The 11,318-nt window shown below is 33.2% G+C and overlaps 1 protein-coding gene and 1 pseudogene across 1 annotated transcript; one reads left to right on the top strand and one right to left on the bottom strand.

Annotated features, from left to right (window-relative positions):
- The first annotated feature begins 3,517 nt into the window (after nucleotides 1-3,517).
- LOC107765854 (transcription factor LAF1-like) lies at nucleotides 3,518-7,827 on the top strand (annotated as a pseudogene).
- A 116-nt stretch (nucleotides 7,828-7,943) lies between these two features.
- LOC107792587 (25.3 kDa vesicle transport protein SEC22-1) lies at nucleotides 7,944-10,242 on the bottom strand. The gene is made up of 5 exons (XM_016614808.2): nucleotides 9,832-10,242; nucleotides 8,866-9,026; nucleotides 8,579-8,722; nucleotides 8,435-8,502; nucleotides 7,944-8,358 (listed from the first exon to the last, which is right to left on the bottom strand). Exons 1-5 carry the CDS (start codon nucleotides 10,020-10,022, stop codon nucleotides 8,263-8,265), a joined length of 660 nt encoding a protein of 219 aa, XP_016470294.1. The 5' UTR covers nucleotides 10,023-10,242; the 3' UTR covers nucleotides 7,944-8,262.
- Between the last annotated feature and the right edge of the window lie 1,076 nt (nucleotides 10,243-11,318).

Here is an 11,318-nt window from a genome sequence, read left to right as displayed (position 1 = left end):
AATCATTTCATATCATATCTCAGTCTCTGTTGTTATTTATTGATACATCATATCACTATTTTCGGGCTAGTATCATGACATTGTGAGTCCGTGAAAGAGAGACTAGAGAGATTGATGACTGAGTGAGGCCGAGGGCCTGATTAGGAGTGACATTTATGAGATCAGGCAGCACGCCGCAGTGGTTATACTGATTTATGATAGCGCTTGGGCTGAAGGAGCCCCTACGGAGTCTGCACACGCCCCCGGTGAGCGCGATTGATTATATAGAAGGATTGATCTTCCCTGGACATGGATCTTGTCCGAAGCATTATATACTTGGAGATGGATCTTCTCCACGGATTGGATTAGCCCTACTCAGTACTAGGTGACTGATGATCAGTGATGTATATATTCCGGGATGGATCTTCCCTGGGCCATATGGGCCATATACAGTACTGAGTGATTGAGCATTTGAGAGTGTGACCACATGAGGCTATCAGCATGGTGTATCACATACAACATGTGCGTTGGCATGTAGAAGTAGAGGAGTTATATTCTTCATATTTTTTACTGTTTTGAGATATCAATCGAACTTGAAAGCATGTCTACATTTCTGCACTGTTATTTTTTATATTGAACTGTGCCGATTGAGTTCGTCACTACCTTTCAGTCCAAAGTTTGGATTTGTTACTTATTGAGTTGGTTGTACTCATGCTACACCCTGCACCTCGTGTGCAGATACAGATGCTTCCGGTTACAGTGGCTGCTGAGTGAGGAGTCGAGATCTCGGAGACTATCGAGGTAGCTGCATGGCGTTTGCAGGCCTTGACTCTCCTTCATTATCTTTAACTGTATTTTAGTTCTTATCCCCTAGGCATTGTAGTAGACTGTATCCCGGAATAGATGCTCATATACTCGGTGACACACCGGTTTTGGAATAGATTGTATTGTGTTGCGGATTTATTTCTGTTTCAAAAATGATTTTCTTTAATATAAATTGCTTCCGTATATATTTTCAAAGTTTTTATTTGGTTGAACTGGTTGAGAAGTTGGCTTGCCTAGTTCCACGATAGGCGCCATTACGACGGTTGGTTTTGGATCGTGACAGAAAGCGATTGGTTTATAATATTTTACTAAGCTTCTTTAAGGTTTTATATTTTTTCGACAGGGGTTAGTATTGAAATTTGGACTTTAGCATCTTAATATTTGTGATAATGAAACCCCTTTGATATTTTTCAATATTTCAACCATTTATATGCATTATTGATCAGAACCTGCCAAGGTCTTTAATATTTGTCATAGTTTGGAATAGATTAATCTGGTTTTTTCTCTGTTGTTTTCTTGAACATAGAGGTATTGACAAATTTTTGTAGTTTGTTCACCTCAACAAGTAATGCACTAACTGTAGTATTATAAATGATTTCAATTTTTCTCCAATAAGGACATTGGCTAGGATATTTTAGGTCTGCAAGAGTAATAAAAATACTTCTTCCTGCTGTTTTCATTAATTAGTTAAACTTATCTAGTTGAGGAGAAACTTCATTGGATCATTAAAATAATTTAGAAAAGATTAGGTTTTAATGCACTGGTTGAGATTTTCTTAACGTTGTGAACCAGTTAAGAAGAAAAAAGAGAATAGAAGGAAGTAGTTGGAAGGATTTCCACACCAAGAATTCCTAAATAATTGCACTACTAACTATTTGAGGTAAACCTAAACAAGATCTAAAAACTTTTCATCGACAACACTAAGATTGTCCCATAATAATTATTGGTGGGATCCTAAATTTTGTTCTTATCATTTATGCAATTGAACTTCTTCAAAATATGTTGAACTTTAATATATAAACGATTGAAGCACAGTTTAATTCATGCAAATTATGACATATATTAAGCTCCTTAATTTTGTGATTAGAAGTTTGTAAAACATGGTTGTCTGACTCTGATCGAGGCTTAGGGGCGTCTCAAGCACACACGGGGCCTAAAGCCAAAGTTTAATATGAGGCCTAAATTTTTAAAAGAAAGTTATCAGATATATTTTTATTTGAAGTTTATTCTTCTAACTTTTTGAGATATAAAGTTGTTAATAATTTTTTATATAATCCATTTTCTCTAATAATTCTTGCTCGAATGATAATATAGTCAAAATATCTAATCTTTCTTGAGATATTATTGATCTTAGATAAGATTTTACAAAGCAATAGAAGTATAGAACTATTGGGAGCTTAAAAATATTGCTGAACACTTAAACTAGTGAAATCTTGAAAAAAGAAGGTGAGTAAGAATAACAAAGAGAAACACAAACAATATATAGGGTTTTCTGAAATATAAAGAGATTGAAAAAAAAGAAAGATTGACTTGGACAAATTAAGAAAGAGAGAGAAAATTATTTTATGAAGGAGTAAAATATGAAAAACAAAAGTTATGAAAACTATTCATCTACACATTTTTAAGTAAGATAAATTATCATTTTATTTATATATCTAAAATGTTTTCTTTCCTTTATATATATTATTTTTTAAATACATATGGACCTATTATTATTTTTAAATGGCCCCCTAAATTTGGGGGCCTAAGGCACACGCCTTACTCCATGTAAGGTTGGAGCCGGCCCTGTCCAGGCTGCTACTTGATAGTGACAGGGAGGAAAAATTAATGTTACTTGAGGATTCTTATTGGGCGTCTCGACATAAAATTGTGAAATTCCGGAAAAAATTGATTTTTTTTTTTCAAATGAAAATGGTATTTGGAAATTAAAGTTGTGTTTTGACATACATATAATTTGGAGCTATTTTTGATATTTTGCAAGTGATTTGAAGTGAAAATTTTGAAAAACAGTTTTTTGGTGTTTTTCAAATTTTCGAAAAATTTTAAAATTGATCTTCAAGTGAAATTTGAAATTTTCATGGCCAAACACTAATTCCGAAAAAAAAAAATTTTTTTTTTTGAAAAAAAGAAAAGAAAAATTATGGCCAAACGGGCCCTTAATTGATTTCATTGAAAAGTTATCTCAACAAGTAATGAAAGGAAGAAGTTAATGAAGTAAATTAAAGCAACCTAGTGATCATTAAGGACAATACCCCTTTTGTCTTTCTAAAATCTTTTTTCACCACCTCAAATTTTTCGGGGATAGATAGTCTAATGCAAATTATAACATGATGAGGGTGATTCAACAATGAGAGTAATAGTTTCAAAGAATCTAAGTGAAGACAACATATAAATATTTGATTCTTGAAAAGGCTAAAGTAACAGTTAGTGGTGTCTGTCAATTAGTAGGTTTAAGCATGATAAATGACACAAGATATATATGTATAGTACTATAGGTGCAAGACTCATTTGTCTCTAGTGGTTCTTGTTAGCTCCTAAAAATTCTTTGAGATGGACAACAATTCAATTGATTTTATATCTCTACAAGCCAATTAGAGGATACTTTATTTCCTGTTTCATTTTCACTTCCCTATATAGTTGAGGAATTGTATTAGTATCTCATGTGGGAAGTGGTTCTTGTTAGCTCCTAAAAATTCTTTGAGATGGACAACAATTCAATTGATTTTCTATCTCTACAAGCCAATTAGAGGATACTTTATTTCCTGTTTCATTTTCACTTCCCTATAGTTGAGGAATTGTATTAGTATCTCATGTGGGAAGGACAAATACTTCCTTTTTTCACTTTTTCATTAAGTCGTTTTTTTTAAAGCTTAGTATTTGGTGGCAACTAATCCTCCCATTAAATACCAGGTCGGCTAACCTCAACATCAAGTCTTCCACTGTCTCCTTTTTCTCTTGTCTCTCCCTTTACAGAGACACACACAAAAAAGTCATTTATCTTTTGCTTACAAAAATGGGGTGCAAATCAGTAGACAAGACAAAGCAAAAGCACAAGAAGGGATTATGGTCCCCAGATGAAGATGACAAGCTCAAAAACTATATCATTAAGCATGGTCATAGCTGCTGGAGCTCTGTCCCCATTAATGCCGGTTAGTTAAATTCACATTCTTCATCTTCAAATTTTCATAACATGCAACACATTAATTTGTTGCACTGTTGCTAATTAACTGTGGCCAATAGTATATATATTATTTCCCACTCAAGTGTAATTTTGTACTTCGACGCTACTCTCTAGTATAGAAATTTTCTGATGTAGATTTCTGGTGTTCTTTGTTTAAGGTGCATGAAAATGTAAAAGAATGAAAAAGGATTGTTGTATCACATCCTTGTCAATGACAGCAATATCATTTTTTTGATGATTGGAGATATGAGCATCACCATGATTGTTAACTCTTTTTTTTTTTTTTTGGCAAAATACAAAAAGCTAAAAATGTACATTTCTCTTTTTTTTCTTTCTTGGTGTCTATTTTTAATATTTCACGAATGACTTCATTCCAGCTGTGAACAAATTACCCAAGACCATGTCTCGTTGACGAGTGTATTCGTAAAACAATAGAAATTTTTTTTTGTTAATGAGTAAAAGTTTGAAAGTATGTTTTTATTTTGTTGGGAAAAGTGGGATTATAATACAATAAATAAAATTAAAACAGTACGATGGCTTATGTACGTAGAAATAGGCCTCAGCCGAGTTCGTTATCTTTGGCTCAATACTTGTAACAATAACAACAACAACCCAGTATAATCTCACTAGTGGGGTCTGAGGAGGGTAGTGTGTACGCAAAACTTACCCCTATCATGAGGTAGAGAGGCTGTTTCCAATAGACCCTCGGCATCCTTCCCTCCAAGAACTCCTCACCTTCCTCTTGAGGTGACTCGAACTCACAATCTCTTGGTTGGAAGTGGAGGTTGCTTACCATCGAAGCAACCCCTCTTGTCCAAGAGTAACAACTTATAAGATGGCAGCAAGAAGTCAACAAACAATAGAATATTTTTTGAGAAATTCAACACAAGCAGAGAGAAAGAGAGAGGTTTATTAAGACCACGTCTAACATGTATTATCGTTGACATCAGTGGTATTCCGGTTAATATAATTAATCATTTTACAGGCTTGCAAAGGAATGGAAAAAGTTGCAGATTGAGGTGGATTAATTACCTAAGGCCAGGCCTAAAGCGAGGGGCATTTAGCTTAGACGAAGAAGAGACAATCCTGACCCTCCATGCCATGTTTGGCAACAAGTAAGATAATTTGTGTTATCAATTTGTTTAAATTTGACCGAGAGAATAAACTTTTAATTACTTAATTATATCTTCAATAATATCTCAAATAATAATAATTATTCTCTCCGTCTCATATTATCTGTCATGATTCTCTTGTACGCGGCCCTTTAAAAATATTAATTAGGATAAAATTTTGACTACTTTATATTTATTCATGTCTTAATATTTAATCTTTGTTCATTGAATATTTTCTCACGTCATATCTTCCATTAATGACGCTTCTCGAATTCGAAGGGGTAGTCAGCTTTTTTGACTGCCTCAACCATTTTAAACTAGAAAAACACAAGTATGTGGTAAATAATTCTTGTAAGTTGACTTCAAAACAATATCCTATAAGGATTCACCTACTTTGCTGCCAGTTATATATATTAACAAATATTATGATGGTCGACGGACTTTTTCTAAACATGGTTATGTGAATTTCTCAAGAGCGGTAGCTAAAATAGGTTGTTTTATTTATGAATTTAATTTATATATCCTAACAGTGTAATAATTTTCATATTATCAGTTTCTAAAACAATTTATCGCATTATTTTCAGGTTACTAAATTACACTTGCTTATACAATTACATGTCGTTTAGGTTATAAATATATATTATCATTGCATAGACGATAAAGTCTTTATTTCTTCCAAAATTTCTCAATTCTTGCAGTTAATTAGACATCAAACTACCTAGTTTCACAACTTCTGACTAGGAGCTCTTGATTCCTTCTTTTAAATCACTCTGAAAAAGCCTAAGGCAAATCACATGAATTGTAAGTAAAGAATCACATATATATATATATATATATATATATATATATATATATATATATATATATATAGAGAGAGAGAGAGAGAGAGAGAGAGAGAGAGAGAGAGAGAGAGAGAGAGAGAGAGAGAGAGAGAGAGAGCCATAAGGCTCGTTAAGAATATTTAATCTTTAAAGAAGTTAATAATCTTTTTTAGATGGGTGTGTACACCGAGAATTCTAAATCAAATTAAACTACGTACTAGTATTTAACTAATAAACCATAAAACACTTATGATATAACTACAATTTATAAATAAAACGTAACATAAAAATGATAACATAAGAAATTTTAGTAAGCATGCATAAAATCAAAGGAAAAAGAGAGTTGAGAGGGTTTACAACCTTCAAATTTGTTTAATAAAAAAAATTACAATTAACAACTAGTTTTAATATTGGTTGATTGTTTTTACAAAAATTTTAAGCTTCATTTAAGAGTTATTTATTAGAAAAAATTAGATTAAAAAAGAAGAGTCATGAATTAGACCAATACAGTGGTCTCAATTTAGTTTTGGATAACAAAAGAATATTAAAGAGTCATGAATTAGACCAAATACAGTGGTCTCTATTTAATTAGTTTTGGATAACAAAAGAATATTAAAGGATTTGAACTCATGAACTCCTTCTCAATGCGAACACCTTTGGTCATTTGGCTGCCTCTTAGACCTGTATTAAGTGTCTTCAAAATATATATAATATATAATCATATAAAGTGTTTGGTTGACCACCCTTGATACAAGATAGCTACGACTTATATATATGTAGGGTAATAGGATAAAGGAATTTTTATTTAGCAATTAAACATTTGGAGTGAGTTTTACGACTCTTGAGAATCTGAAGAATGAAAGTGAATTCATTAATTAGTTATAAGTTTCTAATTAAACAGGTGGTCTCAGATTGCACAACACTTGCCTGGAAGGACAGATAATGAAATAAAGAACCACTGGCACTCTTATCTAAAGAAGAGAGTAGCCAAAATGGCACAACAGACTACATCTGGAAACCGAGAATCGTCATCTTCTTCCAAGAAATTGATCACCCAAAATTCTAGTTTGGACTCAATTGAACACATAGAAGGATCATTTGGCTGATTCAGATCAATCTGCTTCACAGTTGGACTTTCCAAGAGAGCCTCAAAAGAGTAATTTACCCAAAGTATTATTCGCGGAATGGCTTTCGTTAGATCAGTTTAATGGTCAAGATTTCCAGAACTCAAGCAACTTTGATCCTTCCAAGAATAGCTTTGGCTGTAATAATTCAGAGTTGCAAGACATATTCATGTACAGTATACCGATGAATGGCGGTAGCTATGTGAATGGCATAAATCAAGAGGTTAACAATGGGACAGTAGATGATATTTTTCAACCCCAACTCAAGTTTGAGGAATCCATCTCTGCAAATGGATTTGAGGAATTTATGTCAGGGGAATTCAGCATAAATGATGATGTGATGTACATATGAGTTCTCTTTTACAATCTTACAAAATAGTGTTTGGAGGAAATAAAGCAGGAACCACCAGTGTTAGGTCCTGTTTCTTCTTTAAGTAAGAGGGAAGCTTTCAGCAAAAGGTCTAGTTAGTGCTCATTTTTACCATAGATGTTTTCTCCTTTCTTGTATTCCATGTTGTACAAAGTCAAATTCATTATATCTGAAATAAAAGGCTCTGAGAGTTTTAACTTGGTAGTCTTTCCATATTTAGCACTTAGCAGAAAGAAATGGATAGCACAATGGCATCAAACGAGTTGGATCAATTTGAAAGAGCATCATGGCCTTGTCTGAAATCGCGAACTAAAAAGGACAGTCCAATGCAAAAAGCATCCCGCGGGAAAGAGCCGCACCCCAAGGGTGTCATGTAGACAGCCTACCCTACTGCAAGGTGACTACTTCCACGAACTATAACCAAGAAATTTCACATAATAGTTTATAGTACTGATTTTGCAAATGATGATGTTCTTAAGAAGTGCTGCAAGGCTTGACAGTAACCATTTGACTCGCAAGTGCCAAGTAATCTAATAAGTAAACAGCTTGACATTAAGAATAAATACAATAAGTTGATCCATCTACAATACACATAATCAGATGAATAGAGCATCAAAGCACAATAACAATATGCATATTAGCTACTTGTTTCCACTTTCTTAAGACTTTCTCAAGTATATATCAAATATATGCAGGCTTGAAATTTAGAAAATGAATCTTGCTAATTGGCCCCTGTAAGTCTCGGTCAGTGGAAAATCTTCTTATTTCTTCATTTGCACCATTGATCCAGACATTGGAGGAAGTCTTTCAACTGACTATGGCTTCAGAGTTTATGAAGTTTGGCTCACCATTATCTGAAATCATCTTGGAGGATTAAGCCGGTCCATAGAAGAACAGCAGCAACAACGAGAAGGATTGTAATTGGTGTCCATTTCAGTGCGATTATCTGGATTTGAACCATTGAAATTAGACCCTCTTGTTTTATCGTCAAATACTAAAAGAAGATTTGGCACTGATCATACCTCAAGCCTTTTAGACTCCCAGATTGGAGAAGTACTTCTATGAGCAACCATCAGCCTCTCCATCCTTTCTGGTTGCATTAAGTATCCTAAGATATAATTCAACTTAAACAAAGCAGAATTGCAGTAACTATGCGACAAGCTTACCTAGTCTTCGCCTTCGTTCTGTTATTAGTGATAATTCATCTGTCCCAATATCTAAATCCTTTTGACGATCAGCATTTAGTTTAGATAAATTTGCCTGTGTTCTTGTATCCACATATTGCTTCCTAATGTTGGCAATGATAGTATCTGCGAGTCACAGCCAACCATGCAAAAAGGAACAGAAGTACACCTTATTGCCTAAACTTCAGTCTTAAAACAGAGGATTTCTCTGTACCTAAAATAACTAATGCAACAATAAATTAAACTATAATGAACATTTTGAAGATTACCAAGTTTGATGAAGGTATATGGCTTTGTAATTCTATCTGTGAGGCTCTTATCTAATCTCTCAAACTCCTGATGCAAATCTTCTAGATAATGGAATGCCAGCTTTCTTGGATAGGATGACTCGCATAACGTAAGAAAGCAAATCCCATTCTCAACTATGTAGCTGAAAGTAAAAAAGACTACGTGTAAAGAGTTAATTGTGGAATGTAAAGCTACAATATATAGTAGCTACAAGCTGTAACGGCAAGAGTCGACAATTAAAATGACGGACGAAAAGGAATAGAGAATTGATACAGTCTTTTTTCTTTTAAATATCAAATACTATAAAAATCATGTTAATAAATCAATTTAATGAACTAATGGGTAAAAGGGGTCGAAATATTCTAATAAGCCTATGTAAGTGATATTAGGGCTGTTTGGCCATAAAAGAAATTTCATTTTTTCCGAGAATTTTTTACTTTTTTCGGAATTAGTTTTTGGCCATGAAAATTTTAATTTCACTTGAAGTTGAATTTCATAATTTTTTGAAAATTTAAAAAACTCCAAATAGTTATTTTTCAAAAAATTTACTTCAAATAACTCAAAAAAATTCAAAAATAACTCCAAATTGTATTCATGGTTAAACAGAAATCTAATTTCCAAATAATACCACTTTTACTTGAAAAATTATACTTTTCCGAAATTTTACAATTCTTATGTCCAAGGGCCACTAAAATCATCAAAGTAATGGAAATCCGCAATCTTGATAGACCATAAAAGAAGTAACATTCAGCTTGTTAGACCTGACAAAAAATGTGTTGGGATTAACCAGCTCAAAATACTCTTAGTATGATGTAATCTTTCAGATTAGTATGATTTTTCCCAAAAGGCCTTTTCCATTTTTAAGTTATCAATATAGAACTTTGTTCGGACCGGTAACAAAATACCTACAAAATCAAATGTAAAAGTAGATGAAAAGAAAAGGATACTTGAAGCAGTGGTGATCTACAAGAATGGTCATCTTGGAAGAGGGCAAGGCTCGTAAAGAAATTTCCTTGAGAAGGAACTCAGCTTGTTGCTTGTAAGTTGTTAAGACATCATTCTCTTCTTGCACAAATCTTGGATTTTGGGCAAGGGGCATCCCATCACTCACCCTCCCAATAATTGTCAGCTTCACCATCCCTTATCAAATAAGAATAAACAGTAGCTGAAATTTCTGATCTCCTTTTTATCTTTTCCTGTTAGCCTTTTAAGGATGAAGGGGATACTAACTATGGCTTTTATAGCAAATAAATGGATGCAAAATAAAGGAAATAAACCAAATAATGAAGGAGAGAGAACTTGGGTATGAAGTTATTCTTTGTTTCATCAAAAGTTCTCTAGACGCGGTTCAGGAAAAAGCCTAAAGAAGTCCCTAGCTAGGGTGGCCAAAAAGTTAAAAAGGATACAAAAGGATGAAAACGAAATGGAACAGTTATTTTAAGTTGAAAGTAGTCAACTTTTCTTTCTTTTTTTCTTTTTCACATTGGAAGACTTAAGGAAGGAAAATTGACTACACTTTCACATAGTAATTAATTACCTTTTTTTCCGCTATGATTAAATACCAGTTGACAAAGGTAAAAGCCTGACAGCTCATTAGTTAAATGCTTTTTCTTTGTATTAATTACGTTATTAATGGACCCTTTCACGTTTATAAAGCATTTATTCATTTATTACGTAGTCATTTACCCGCTCCTCCTGGGTTTAATTTACCCAGGATGTTTCTGCAACAACAAGGACTCATGGGATTATGTTCTATATGATTAATTTATTTAGTATTTTTGAGATGATACATTTCTGATTCATTGGTAAATTTTACTAATTCGAGTAAGTTATGGAGTAACTGAAAACACACATTTTTTGGAATTTGGGGCCAGAAGTAACAACTAACAGCGATTAAAAAAAAAGATGAACAGAAAAATTCAGTTTTCCTCGTTATTCCGGATATTTCTAACTTCTAAGCCTTTATAATACATAAACACAATCATAGAACAAATACAATAGATGATCTAGGAAATTTTACGATATTTTTTATGTGTTTGAATGAAGGTTCCAAACAAAACTGTTAAGGTGTTCAAAGGCATGCACTTTACTCTTATCCAAAAAAGTTTGCAACAGCTTTTTGGGAAAAGAATACCAAACGAGCCTCTTAGCTCGTTTCGGCAATAGTTTCTTTTGATGAAGTTTCTATGGCCAAACACCTAAGAACTTCGTATAACATTTTCAAAAAATGCATGTGTCATATGCCTTAATAGTTAATACTCTAAAAGAGAAAAAGAGAGAGGATAAATGCGCTAAATAATCGTGTATTTAGCAATCGCTTATTCAGCTCCGTATACAAATTTTTATTTGTAGAACAAATCCAAACGAGGCACTATCCTTCTTTCTCTTTTTTTTTTTTCTTCCTTCAACTTACACAAGATAGTGTTAATACTAA

The sequence above is a fragment of the Nicotiana tabacum genome, chromosome 4 (assembly GCF_000715075.1).
Source record: "Nicotiana tabacum cultivar K326 chromosome 4, ASM71507v2, whole genome shotgun sequence".
Lineage (NCBI taxonomy): Eukaryota > Viridiplantae > Streptophyta > Magnoliopsida > Solanales > Solanaceae > Nicotiana > Nicotiana tabacum.
Note: the sequence above shows the minus strand (reverse complement) of the source record. Positions and strands in the feature narration are given on the sequence as shown.